The 14,514-nt window shown below is 41.3% G+C and overlaps 1 protein-coding gene across 4 annotated transcripts in view; it reads left to right on the top strand.

Moving 5' to 3' along the window:
* Positions 1 to 11,826, top strand: part of LOC138288128 (cadherin-related family member 5-like) — a 291,068-nt gene extending 279,242 nt beyond the window's left edge. For 2 of the 4 annotated variants that reach the window (XM_069229388.1, XM_069229387.1), the window contains one exon: positions 9,696 to 11,826. In XM_069229388.1, coding sequence (XP_069085489.1) covers positions 9,696 to 10,541 — 846 coding nt within the window. In that variant the 3' untranslated portion in view covers positions 10,542 to 11,826. The remainder of the gene's footprint in view (positions 1 to 9,695) is intronic. The other 2 variants (XM_069229391.1, XM_069229389.1) reach the window with 2 other exon arrangements.
* The last annotated feature ends 2,688 nt before the right edge of the window (positions 11,827 to 14,514 follow it).

Here is a 14,514-nt window from a genome sequence, read left to right as displayed (position 1 = left end):
ATCCCATTATTTCCTATGGGATATTTCAGCAGACAGGATATCCATCGCAGTTGTGATGGAGTAACACGTCCGCCGAAATCTAAATCAGGCCGTTACTCTTGACCATCTGTCTTACTCAGAGCAGGCAGTCACATTTTTAATTGCCCACAATATGCTCATAAAGCAATGCCTAATTTCAGAGAGAGTAGAGTATACGTCTCAGTCCTGATATGACAAAAGGGCTTTTGCCAAGGAAGAAGCAATACAGTGTCACCTAGTCTCCGACTTTTCTGTGTGCTTTTGAAGAAATATAAGACTATCCAATTATTGTGTCAGTGACCACTGAGTTGGAGAGCTTCTCGTTCATTGTAGTCATTTAGGGCCTGCTCTAGAGTTTGGAGGATGGGTTACTCACACAAACATAAAAGATAACCAATCTGCTTTATTACAAGTACCATAGGCTATAATGCATTTGTATTAATGCGAGCAGGATGTTTGCCACTTTTGTGATGAGGTAGCCAGTACATCAAAGTCTAAACAGGCCCTTTGTTTTGTTTTTTTAGACATCAGGCCTAATCGTGGACTAAAACATCTCCAGCTTGGCACAGGATGGTCACTGTTGACCTCTCGGTGTGCTTGTCCATAATCACTGTCAAGTCTATCTGCGGCGCAGGCTTCACTGACAATGTAGTGATGACGGATTCCACTGAGAGAGCACAGAAGTGAAAAGATGTCTCGTCAGAGTGCTGTGATGTCTGCATGTGACATCACAATGTTGAGATAAGTAGTTAGCCACTCCGGTGCTCCCATCGAGCACTCCATCCCTTCATAATTAGCCTTTGCCTCCCCCCCATGGTCAGTCTGCTGTTATCTTAAGAACGAAATCCATGGTCATGTTGGTGAGCCATTTTCATAGCCTGTGGGCATTGTGAGGGTCACTTCTGGTATAAGGGGTTTCTGGTGTGGATGGCAGGTAACTAGGGACAGCAGATGCAAACCATGCATTACTTTCACCAAGTGACAACATTTCGTTGCAATGGTATAAAAAAATAAATTATAGTTCAAGTGACCAGCTTTCTACACACTATTCCATACAGCCTGCATAGTTAGATAGCATTTCATCATTATACTGTGCCCAAAAGTGCATCATTTTATGAAATGGGCTAATGTCACAGTGACTGAGTACTAGTCAGTGGTGTGTCTAGATTGTTTAGAATCCAGCCAGCGAATCACAGTCCATTTGTCTTCTTGGCCACTTGTCAAGTATTTTATGATCTTATGTTACAGGCTAATTTTGCCAATATCCATACTGCCCCTGCATTTTTCCCCATGAATCAGTGTTTGAATTCCACTATGTGAGACAAGCAAAAGCTATAAATACAAAACAGGCATTTGCAATGCAATGAGTCTCGCATTTGCTTGCGTTAGAGCTATTCGCATTGTAAATTCATAACTGGACTTGCCACATAAATTGGTCAACCCTGCCTCATAATTTCACCTTTTCCTGCCACATAATTCCAGTAGCCCTGCGTATAACTAAAGCACTTCCATTTACCTTCTTCCTCTGTCTGCAGAAAAAATTAAATTGTTGCTTTTTAGCATCCTTATTTAAATCTGCCATGCTAATTCCGATGGAATACCACTTTCACCATCCCACCATCAGAGTTGCTGGCTGGCTAACACAATTCACCAAAAAAAAGACATGAGACAGCCACAAAGGAGAAATAAACTAGAAGGGTCACCAAAACATATCAAGGGTGTTCAAACAGTCATAGTGTAATAAGGATGTTCAGTTGGCCTGAACCACGGTCATAATTGTAGAGATATTATTAAAACATATACAATTATCATATAAACCTTTATCAGAAATAAACTTTTGGCATTAGACTGTAATGCTCAAAAGAGCCCCTAGAGGGTACCATAACACAAATATCATTTGGAAGCAACATGGTCATGTAACTATATTGTTAGCCCCTAGAGGACATAACCCCATGGAAAAAAAACAGGAGAAAGTCATGCAGTGTATCCATATATGTAGCCCCTAGGGGGGATTTTTAGGGCTAGCAGGCCTACTACAATGATATTACAAACTAGGCCTTTAAAACAAAACTTCTCCTTGCTGTAAAACAAATGTTCTAGCCATGAGAAAGCTTAAAAGACACTGAATAGTGGGAGGGGTTATTATTTTGGGATCCCCACTAAGCTAGTGTGGGGACCCAGAGAGGATGTAGACAGAAAGAGCATTTTGAAGGTGGTCCCATTGTCCTAGGACCACCACAGGCTGAGTTATGAGCAAACATGTTTTGTAAAAGTAATGCCCTGCAAAGCATTATGGGGCGAGTTTTTGTGTTGCAAATATTATAGTTTGTTAACTGCAATGCTCAGAAAAGCCCCTAGAGGACACCACAATAAAAATAGCATTTGGAAGAAACATGGTCATGTAACCATACAGTCAGCCCTTATAGAGCATAACCACATGTAAAAAGAATGTGAGAAAAGTAATGCAGTGTAACCATATACGTAGCTCCTAGAGAGTGTAGTTTATTACGCATTTTCAGGCCTATTGCAATGATATTACAAACAAAGCCCATAAAGCATAATTTCTCCCAGTTATAAAACAAAAGTTCCAACCATGAGAGAGCTTAAAAAGATAATGAATGGTGGTAGGGGTTATTATTTTGAAGTCCCCACTCACATAGTGTGGGAAACCAGAGATGATGTAGACAGGAAGAGCATGTCGTGGTGAATGTTTTGAGGGTGGTCCCATTTTCCTATGACCACCACAGGCTGAGATATGATCAAAAATGTTTTGTAAAAGTAATGCCCTGCAAAGCATTACAGGACAAGTTTCTGTGCCACAAATATTTTAGTATGTTGCCATGACTGTAATACATAGAACAGCCCTTAGAGGACACCACAATGAAAATAGCATTTATAAGAAACATAGTAATGTACCTCTATAGTTATCCCCTAGAGGGCATAACTACACAAAAAGAAAACGGCAATAAACAATGCAGTGTAACCATATATTTAGCCCTTAGTGAGCATAGCGCAATACACATTTTCAGGTGTAGCAGGTCTATAACAATGATAATACAAACAAGGACCTTAAAACACAAGCTATTCCCAGCTGTAAAACAAAGGTTCCAGCTATGAGAGTGCTTAAAAACACACTTAATGGTGGGAAGGGTTATTATTTTGAGGTTCCCACTAACCTAGTGTGGGGACCCGAAGATGACTTAAACAGAAAGAGTGTGTTGTGCCAAACGTTTTGGTGGTGGTCCCATTGTCCTAGGACCACCACAGGCTGAGCTATGAGCAAAAATGTTTTGTAAAAGTAACGCCCTGTACATCATTATGGGGCGAGTTTCCCGAATGCAGTGAATATTGTAGTATCAGCTCTCCCGCTGTGCCAGGAGAGCCACTTTCGCCTTGAGGATTTCTGTTTTACGTAAAGCATTTTACCAATTTCAAGTGTTATAAGGGGCAGCCACAAGAAATGACACTGATTAGATAACTGTGAACAATGTGACCAGTGCGCCAATACCGCTGATCGAGTTCACGCTGTTGTGCCTGTTCACACTGTCAGCGCCATGGCCACCATGGAGCACGAAGAGGAGAGACAAAAGAAAAAAACTAGTTTGCCCACATTAATGTATATTGGCATTCGTGGAATAATCCATGTAACAGGGGCAGTCTGCAAAGCGTGACAAAAACAGCCGCAAGGAGGGACAAATGTAAAGCATTTACCAATGACATCAAGTGATTTTTGATGAGCAAGCCCAGGAACGAATAAAAGTGATGGGCATGGTTAAAAGCACAATATTTACACCAGGTCAAAGCACTTGTGCGACCTAAAAGAGTGGTCCTGGCCAAAAAAGGAGAGAAGCTTGGTAACTGCACTGTGAGCTTCTTAAGGCTTGATTTATTAGAGCTGATGCACAATGCCGAGAGACCTCAACCATGAGCCCAGCAGCTCTACATGACTATTAAGTTGGGTTATCAGAAGCACGGACGGTGCAGACTGAGGTTTCTCAGGCAGTCAGTTGCCAGTCTTTCCCAAACAGGGCCAGGACTCGGTAAAAAAAAAACTTTAAACCATTTTGAGGACAATTTTAACTTCCTGGACACAATCAAAAACTGGAGCTAGTACAGCCTTAGGGGGAGTTCCAGTTGTGTCTCTGAGTGATGAAGCTTCAGTGAATGAAACGGCTGTCTCCTACAGGAGAGGTACATCATGCACGTATGATCACTAAATGCCTTCTTTGGCTCGGGCTTTTGGTTCCATGAATGGAAAACAATGGGTAGGTTGACACTGTTGACAGTGTTCAAATCCCCCCTCTTGCTGGCCCTCCAGAGACACCCCTCTCCTTCACCCTACAAACCTGAACCTCCGTGATACCCGGTGCAGTCCCTACTGTCACCTAACACTTAAATCTCTCCCTGCCAGAAATAGGTCCAATGTTGCATCAGGGGCTGCATCTTTGCAGTCAGTCTCTAAAATGTCCCCACTGATGTATAATCAGGATCTCCTGCCTTCGCATTGAAGCAGAAAGCATTGCCTGTCTTGTCTCCTCTGCCTCCATGCCAGTCTCGATGACCACAAAATTCAGCTTTTCCTTCCCATTGTGAGCATCACAAATGTTTGAATGACTGAAGTCGAGTATAGAATGTCATGCAAATTTAACTGAAATCATCGGATTACTTTCTTAATTATTACCCAATTCCTTAGTTAAAATGTCAGAATGATACGAAAAATGCACCCCTTCTAAGTACCACTCCCCAATGTTTCGGTATTTAGCAGTTGTGTAATTTGTGCACGAGATTGCACACATCTCCGAAAAAAGAGGCTAAACTGTGTTTTAATACGCGCCCGCCCGAGTTACCATTTCTGACGGCACGTCGTACTGAGCGTGACAGCTCCATAGTAGCTGAAGTGTGGATACGATACAGCAGCAAGAATGTAAACTTTATACGACAAAGCAGCAAGAAGATGAACTTTTATACGACACAGCAGCAAGAAGATAAAGACACAGCAGCAAGAAGATAAACTTTTATACGACACAGCAGCAAGAAGATAAACTTTATACCACACAGCAGCAAGAAGATAAACTTTATACAAACACTGAAGAAAGAAGTTAAAGACACAGAAGCAAGAAGATAAAGACACAGAAGCAAGAAGATAAACTATACGACACAGCAGCAAGAAGATAAAGACACAGCAGCAAGAATGTAAACTGTATACGACACAGCAGCAAGAAGATAAACTTTTATACGACACAGCAGCAAGAAGATAAAGACACAGCAGCAAGAAGATAAACTTTTATACGACACTGCAGCAAGAAGATAAACTTTTATACGACACAGCAGCAAGAAGATAAAGACACAGCAGCAAGAAGATAAACTATACGACACAGCAGCAAGAAGATAAAGACACAGCAGCAAGAATGTAAACTGTATACGACACAGCAGCAAGAAGATAAACTTTTATACGACACAGCAGCAAGAAGATAAAGACACAGCAGCAATAAGATAAACTTTTATACGACACTGCAGCAAGAAGATAAACTTTTATACGACACAGCAGCAAGAAGATAAAGACACAGCAGCAAGAAGGTAAACTTTTATACGACACTGCAGCAAGAAGATAAACTTTATACGACACAGCAGCAAGAAGATGAAGACACAGCAGCAAGAAGATAAACTTTATACGACACAGAAGCAAGAAGTTAAAGACAGCAGCAAAAAGATAAACTTTATACGACACAGCAGCAAGAAAATAAATGTTATACGACACAGCAGCAAGAAGATAAAGACACAGCAGCAAGAATATAAACTTTATACGACACTGCAGCAAGAATATAAACTTTATACGACACAGCAGCAAGAATCTAAACTTGCAGCAGCACTGTCGTGCCTTCTTTACAACACCCTGTCCCCTCTACCCCCACCCCTCCACGCTCTCGATCACACCGTCCTGCCCAATTCTGTTCACTCCATAGAAGTATGGAATCTGAGACAAAAATATTACTTAAAAACAAGCCAAAGGTGTTTTCAATATTCTCCAAATTGCAGTCTATGGGTAATCTTAATAAACGATGGTTGTAGGATAATATCAAAGGACAGCACAGAGAGTTATTGTTTAGTTTGTTTATGTTTAAAAAGAGTACCCAAACTTCTTTACAAAAACTAAGAAACCATAGAAAAGTGGCTTCAGTATTTTTGGGCTTCTCTTTGAACACTTGGGGTAAGAACTGTTGCTAGCCTGGAGACAGGTTGCCTGCACTATTTCAGGGACCTAACATTACTTATTAATAATAATTGTGGACTTTTGAACCATTTTTTTGTGTTAATCTAAACGTTCGTGCAGCCCACTCACCTTCAAATCAGGAAAAAACTAAACAAAGCACTTCATGCAGGAAACTCTGAAAAGCCCAATAAGATTAACGTCCCATCCATCCAGAAAAGAATAAAACTCCAGCGAGTTCTGGATTACCTTTAATTACAGCATCAGGATTACAATCTTCCTTTGGCTTCTGTGACATCACTAAGGGTTCAGCCTCGTTCTCGGTGATGCCACATACATCATCAGCACGTCAATGCAAGTAGTTATTGTGCCGCAAAAAGTGATTTATACAGTCTGAAATACACATTCTCCCGTGGCATTGCGTTGTGTTGAAGCCCTGGCGTACTGCACAAGACTGTTCCTGCTTCTTTTCACACCTCTCCAATGTGTTCCTTCTCCTCAGTCCACAGTATAGTTTGTTGTTGTTTACACTGTTAACCATTGGCCCCAGAGTGGACAGAATTCCCCGGTGTAGAGTGACCTTCCTTTGACTCTGGAGGAAGGGCCTAGAGTACTGACGAGGTGTAGGAGAGAGACAGTTTCCTCTTCTGTGGGTAACATTCAGGACAGTGTGTCCCTGTTTGTGGAGTCTCGAATAACACATTCCGTTTGCAGGAACTCTTCCCAGAAGTGCATAATCAGTCTTCTGCCTCATAAATGAACATAGAAAGTGAATGTCCTTGTGCCAAACCCCTATCTAGGAAGAAACATGGGAGTGGTTAGCGCACACCCACAATGGTCACTTGACAGGATGCGGCACACGTAGACCTTCTTGACCCAAACTGTGGTGAATCTAAAAACAAGCTTGATGTGGGTCATCCATAAGTGAATACGGGAGTGGGATCACAAGCACACAAGGATACCCCGTGTTATTGAGCTCGCAAAGCTCCACATAGTATGGTGACACCGAGTCACTTCCATGGTTTAAGTGAAATGAAGGACTTTGTTAAGGGTAGATAATACAGGCCCTTATTTCACACTTTGCACAATGATGTCCCGTCTTTGCACACAAAACATACCTTGTAGTTACCCTAGTGGACATTCTGCTTGACCAGCTGTCAATGGCTTCAAATTTATTCAGTTGTGGCGACTAGTGTTTGGCCATTTCATTACATTTGTCCAGCCGAGTAAAAAAGAAACATTCTACTGGCCAAAGAAAAATGGTTACTGAAACTAACGAACATTGATAACCAGTTCCATGATGCAACTGAGTTTCTTCCATAGCGTCTATGTCCAAAAACCATACGGCAGCAGCTAGATCCACCAGAATCTGCTGGAAATTGACCAGTTTCCACAAGGGCTGTCTGGCCATTCACATACGACTTTGAATTGCTTCTGAGTCTGAAATATGTTATTTTTCACCTTATAAACGTCCCTTCTCTGTTGCCGACTACTTGGTGTATGCAAGGCATGTGTAATATTGTTATAGCAAACTTTGAGTATCTCCGCTTTGGGCAATTCACCCCATATATAGAGCTTTGGTTTCTAATGCTCACCGTGTCTTGTTTCTCAATGCACAACATGCCAAGCGTCATTGTTCGCCCATTGCCTTTCGGGCCACACGTGAGTAATTCATGGACAAAAGACAAGTGCATATGTCGGAGGGGTAGCGGGCAGCCAGACCTCGTTAATCTGCATCTCATATACCCTTAATTGGGCACATCAAATGTCGTAGCCATCAGCTCTTCTGAGCTAGGGAGCTAGTCTAAGGCCAGAACACTTAAAAATATGACTTACTTATTCTATGGCTAATGAGTTTATGGGGGCGACCATTTTAAAATTAAACTCCTAATTTGTAGATAGAGTGGATTACTAATATAGATATAGTGATTGTCACAGAACCCGATGCTTTAAGATTAACTGGGTCTGGCTGTATTTTAGCGCAATTAGGCATGATTTTGCACAAGAATTACCACTTCTAAGCACACACAAGTGTGTCTCGCTGAAAGCCAGTGCTAATGCAAGTCCATCCAGGCACCTTAGCTAACAGATATTCCTCCAGGCACCTTGGCTTATGCATATCCGGCTTAGTATGAGCAGCAACACCAATCCTGCTTATGCGCATCCTGCTGAACAGCAGAGGTAATAGCAATGCCACCCAGCACCAGAGCTAAAGCACATCAAGCAATGCATGTTCATTCAAATATCTTAGCTAATAGTCTTTCTTCCAGGACCAGGGCTTATGCACATCCTCTGGAGTACCAGACTCCATGCCAGAACCTGCTAGCACCACAGCTAGAACACATACTGTGGAACCCCACCTGGAGGGCACCTTAACAGGGATTACAGGTTCTGCATGTTCTGCAGAGCAGAAGCAGCAATGCCAGTTCTGCCCAGCCACACACATTCATATATCAGTTTCAATGTAGATGGCCAGCCTTTATTTGAATTGATTTCATAGATCAGCAGTACCTACTATCGGCCACAGCAAGACACGAATGACTCAAAGAGTAAACGTCAATATAGAAAAAAACGGCACAATTGCTATATTAATGACTAGCGACGAGTAATGTAGCCAAGATTAATCTTGCAGTGCAGCGTGCACACTTCGCCTGGCTAGTATATTCTGTACAAAGCTACATTTGAAGACACATTTATTTCACACTTAATCCACCACAAATACATGCACCCGATGTGATATTCTTGTGCATCAGAGCCCTTAATGGCATAGTGCTGCCTTAAATGTATTTACTACTCACTGAGAGCTACAAGATGGCTGGAAACAGCTTGTAGGCGGATATTAAGGTAGACATGTTTTCCAAAACACTGCGCCTGCCCAGAAACCACAAAAGGTGTTATCACCTTCACAGTGCCACCAATCTCGATTTTGTTTTTTAATCGACTGGATAGACTGGTCAATTGACTTTCTTGGCATCAAAAATACCCAGGCTTTAGGTGAATTAATACATTCTCGAACACACTGTATTGTTTGAAAACTGGCAAGCCCTGTGAACGGAAATGGACAGTAGCTTTTTTAAAAAATTAATAGATCTAGGTTAAGTTGCTTTAATATTGCTGTAAACTCTCGGGGAGCAGAGGTTACATCAAAGCAGGTTTGCTATCTGTTTCAACCACAACATGCTAGATATTTGGGTATAACATTGGAAATCACAAGCCTTTTGACTTTCTCAAACAGTAAAAAAAATGGGTTTATAGCATTATGCATCTCAGGGCATACCTGGGCTATGACGAAGGGCAAGTTGGAGAATGGTCCAAGAGAAACGGGCAAATCAAGGCAGCTGACCTTTTGGAGGAAGAATGCTGAATGCAAGGCATGAAAGGGGATACAGAGTACTTGGAAGAGCATACAAGGTGGTAAGTTAATATTGTCTGTTTTTCACTAACTTTCAGTTTCTGGCTTGTTTTCTAGGTAAACTCCAGTAAATCTGCAACCAGCATGGGTGAACTTTATTTTCAAAATGAGGGCTATAGTGAATTGGCTGATGAATCAAAGGATAGCCCGGCGAACTCTGCAGCCAAACAGCTGACCCCAGATATCAAAGAACAACGGACTGAGATGGTAAAAGCCCACTCTGTGAGCAGTGCTACTGGCAAAACAGATTGTGCACCAGGGAACCAGGTGAAACACGTGCCTATCCTTGCTGTCACACCAGTAGAAAATGAGTCGGCTTCTCGGTCCATTCTCACCAATGGCAAAACCGGTGAAAGGTCGGGAGGCAGAACAGTGTGGTTTGAAGATGTGGGCTCATCAGAAGTCAGATTACCCTCACCTCAGCAAAGAACTCAAGAAAAGCAGGTGACTGTCCAAATACTGCAAGAGACGAAAGATGAGCATTCACCAATTGGTTCCGAAGAAAAGCTTACCCAGACACAGGCCATCGTGGAAAGTGAAGGAAGCAGACACTTCCCTGATACTAACATTCAGACAGAGATTGTCACTGTTGAGAAACACAACAAAGTATCAGAAAATGAGAAGGCAAAGATTGGCACAGACAAAGATGAAATCAAGTCTAAAGATGACACTGAGGAGGTCAATGCCATTGACGTGGACCTGCAGACAATGGCTACACCTGATCATTCGGGGGAGCAGCTGCAAGTATTACTACCAGTTCTAGAGGAAACGAACGAAGAGATACTGGATGACACAACATCCCAGAAAGATCATCCTGCAGAGTCCCAAGCTCCATGCCATGGCAGTGAGGTCATCACACCAGGATCACTAATGCAGCTCTTAGAAGATTCCATAGAATGTTAATGGAGGGGTCTTTAAGAAAAAGGTGGATCTGTCGAAACCATTTGAAAATGGGTACAGTGGAGGACGTATAAGGACTTGGTTCCTGACTTGACTGTACCAAGACCGATATGTACTTAATCATATGCATTGGTGATTGAGGAATGACAGCTGTGGGTGTGGGATGGGTAGAACAATAGGGAAGAAAAGTGTGCAGTGTGTCAGAGTATGAGGAAGAGCAAACATTTATTTCACAGGCATCAGCGTAAGGACGGCTGGTCACTAAGGGGACAGTAACAACAAAATATGGCAAATTCTTCTAGTCTGTGGTCCCAGATTGATGCGTCTCCTAACAAAGTTTGTTTAACTGAGTAAAGTTTGTATTGATGTGGAACAGTATATTGATGGACTTAAAATATTTCAGTTTTCTTTGCAGTCACTTATGGGTGGAGTGAGTCAAGAGGATGTAACTTCATCTCTATGAGCAACATTCATCCTTTGAGCTGAAACAGAAGAAAGGTGCTACTATACATCAACAGATGTTGACGCCAGTGTAGAACCAAGTATGGAACCACTTCCGCTCAAGGTTCGATTGCTAAAGTGCTTGAAATGGTTGGATACCTGGTGAATGCTTTGCTTTGAAATTCCGATGCATACAGCATTAAAAAAACAAAAACACACATGTCTATTTGTCTAACACTCAACAAATTGTATGCATTACTGGAGGATGATGGAATGGACTTGCTGTGCACAGACAGGGTTCGCAACAGCTTCTCCCAGCTGGCCTCTCATGGTTCTTCAAACCTTGTATCAGCTACAGTGCTTTAAAAGGGCCGATACTGTCAGGCTACAAGTATCAGCCCCCAGGTTGTTTTCTTTTTGTTTTTTTCTAATTTTTTTAAAGGGCCAACGTAGGCACTTCTCTGTTGGACTGCACACGCTGAAAGAATCAACTTAACTGTATTTTTGCAGGAATACACAATTTTAATGAGAATACTGAATTACCATTTTCGCAGTGGAAAAGCACAGATTGAAAAAAAAGAAATCCGACCAATATATACTTCCAAGAAAGCCGTTTTGGTTGAGAAGTACAGCACTACAAGCAGTTTTTAACCAAATTACAAAAATAATTAAAAACATGTTTAAATTATCCACTGTCTATATAGAATGTCATAGAATTTCATACAGTTATTTAAATGTGCTATATCTTGTGACGTAATGTACACAACTGGTGTGACCATGTATTAGAACTTTCATTTTCTAAGACAGACTATACTTAACACAAGTCCATAAAATAAAAGTATGATATGCCCAAAGATTCTCTAGTTTGTGCTTTACTTTTCTCATTTCATATATAAATGTTCCTCGGGCAATGCAAATGGATAACATCTCCAGGAGCTCAGTGAAATATACTTGGGACAGATACAAGGAGGCTCGATCCTTAACATTATGTACAGAGGAAGTTACTGCCAAGGAGTGTACTTTCAGGAAGATGTGGAAGAAAACACTTGGCCCATATTTATACTTTTTTAGCGCCGCATTTGCGTCATTTTTTGACGCAGAAGTGGCGCAAACTTACAAAATACAATTGTATTTTGTGAATTTGCGCCTCTTTTGTGTCAAAAAGCGGCGCAAATGCGGCGCTAAAAAAGTATAAATATGGGCCAAAAAAGTCAGTAAGAATGACACACTGAACCCCAAATGGACTCTAGGGCAGGATCAACCCGTGCTTGAGCGCTAGGACACTGTAAAAGGCTTGGAAGCATAAACTAATTCGTTCGACATTGCAGTCCTCAGCCTTGCCAAAGTGGGAATAAGCATTCATACACTAATGTTGAGAGAAAGATTGCAAGGACGACCGAGTAGCAGCCCTGCCAATCGTCTCTGTAGGATCACTGCACAATACAAAAGCTGCTGCCATTTCCTTAACATAACGAGCTGTAATGCCTATTGGAGGTTCCTTTGCATTTATTTATATCATGTGTTCGTCAGTAAGGAAAGCCACCTCGTCACAGTCTCTTTTGTAAACGATTTACTTAGTTTTACACCTTGAAAACCTAATACGAGATTATTTTAAAATCTTTAGTCCAAAAGAGATGAATAATGACTCCATATTATTCTCTGATCAAGACTAAGCAGACTCTCTTCTCTGCTGATAAATGTGAAGGATACAAATAATCCATTTACACCACCCCAGCCAGATGAAATTCGAAAATTACATTTGGTAAAAAATAAAATAAAAAAAAAGAACGACTAATCCTAACTTTGTCCTTAGAACGTAGAGTAAATGTAGGTCATGAAGACAATGTCTGAAGTTTACTGACTCTCCTACACGACGTTTCAGCAATCAGAAATGCACCGAAACTTAAAATCACAAAAATGAAATGGGGCTTGAATTACATAAAATGAAGAGTCTCACACATCTGCTTCATCGAAAAAGTGAGAACCAAATTCGAGAAAACAGTATCTTAAATGATGTACTTCTTAGCCAACAAAATAGCAAATTGCAGAACATGCACCACTTTAGATTTCAAAGGGTTTAACCCTTTCACAAAACACCACGGCCCATATTTATACTTTTTTAGCACCGCATTTGCGTCATTTTTTGATGCAAAAGCAGCGCAAACTTTTAAAATACAATAGGCCCATATTTATACTTTTTTAGCGCCGCATTTGCGTCGTAGTTTGACGCAAAATCGGCACAAACTTACGAAATACAATCGTATTTTGTAAGTTTGCGCCGATTTTGTGTCAAAAAACGACGCAAATGCGGCGCTAAAAAAGTATAAATATGGGTCATAGTATTTTGGAAGTTTGCGCCGATTTTGTGTAAAAAAACTACGCAAATGCGGCGCTAAAAAAGTATAAATATGGGCCTACGTATCAAAGTTGTGACATGTAACTTGAACACAGTGTAACAGATTCTCCCACACTGTTGGATGCCACAGTTCATGCTCAAATCCAGCAGGATCAGATATAAAGCACATCTCACCCAGTCCGGTGCTATCAAAATGACTTGAGGCATCCAATCTTCTATAGTACTCTCTGCATCAAAGATACTTACAAGAAATGCATAGAACAGACTGAAGTCCCACGGAGTAAGAGTATCCATAAAAAATCCTTTCATTTTCAATGGTCTATGGAACAGTGCATCTGGCACGTGCTGTTCCCAAAAGTTTCAAAAAGGTCTTGAGACCTCCCAAACTATGGAAAAAGCACATAAACTACTATCCGCCTCCCCAAATCTTCCATTCCTGAAAAACTGAAATATCTGCTGAAAACATTTGCCTTTGTAGTTAGGATACCTAAAAGATGAATACAGTCAGTCCATTTCGTCAGCCAATGGCGTAAAACCCGAGAACCTTCCATTCCTTGCAGAGCACACAATGATTTATGCCTCCCACTCTCAGGATATACAACAACCAACAGGTGAACTTATTTTCCTGAATCCTTTAAACTAAAGCAAAGGGTGCTAAATTCACTGCTCTCAATGTCAACAAATTGATATGACAACTAGAATCCTGATACAACTTCTTCACATTTCTATGCACATAACTCAGACAGGAAGGCATTTGTCACCACCAACCTCTTAGGCCACTAAGACCTATAAGTCTGACCCTCAAGCAAAGTACTGGGCCAGAATTACCAATGACTTCACGCCTTACCTTAGAAAGTACAGAAACTAGATCAGGGTGCACCTTGTTGGTTGAGGAAATGGGAGCAGTAATTTGGATGACACCATCTGACTCAGTAACCACAAAACTAACATTGCAGTCTAAACCAGCTCCATGACACGACAAGCCACTTTGTGTCTGCTTTTCAACTTTTCCATCAGTTGAAATCCAGATCTTTGTCAATATCAAAACCTGCACCAATGTGCTTCAGATTATGTGAGGGGATCCATCATGACATCTACGAGCTCACAGAAAACTCCAGAACATGAAAAGATGATATCTTCTGAACCCCATAGAGCAAAGGAGAAGGGCAGTTTGATGTT

This window comes from Pleurodeles waltl, chromosome 4_1 (genome assembly GCF_031143425.1).
Source record: "Pleurodeles waltl isolate 20211129_DDA chromosome 4_1, aPleWal1.hap1.20221129, whole genome shotgun sequence".
Lineage (NCBI taxonomy): Eukaryota > Metazoa > Chordata > Amphibia > Caudata > Salamandridae > Pleurodeles > Pleurodeles waltl.
Note: the sequence above shows the minus strand (reverse complement) of the source record. Positions and strands in the feature narration are given on the sequence as shown.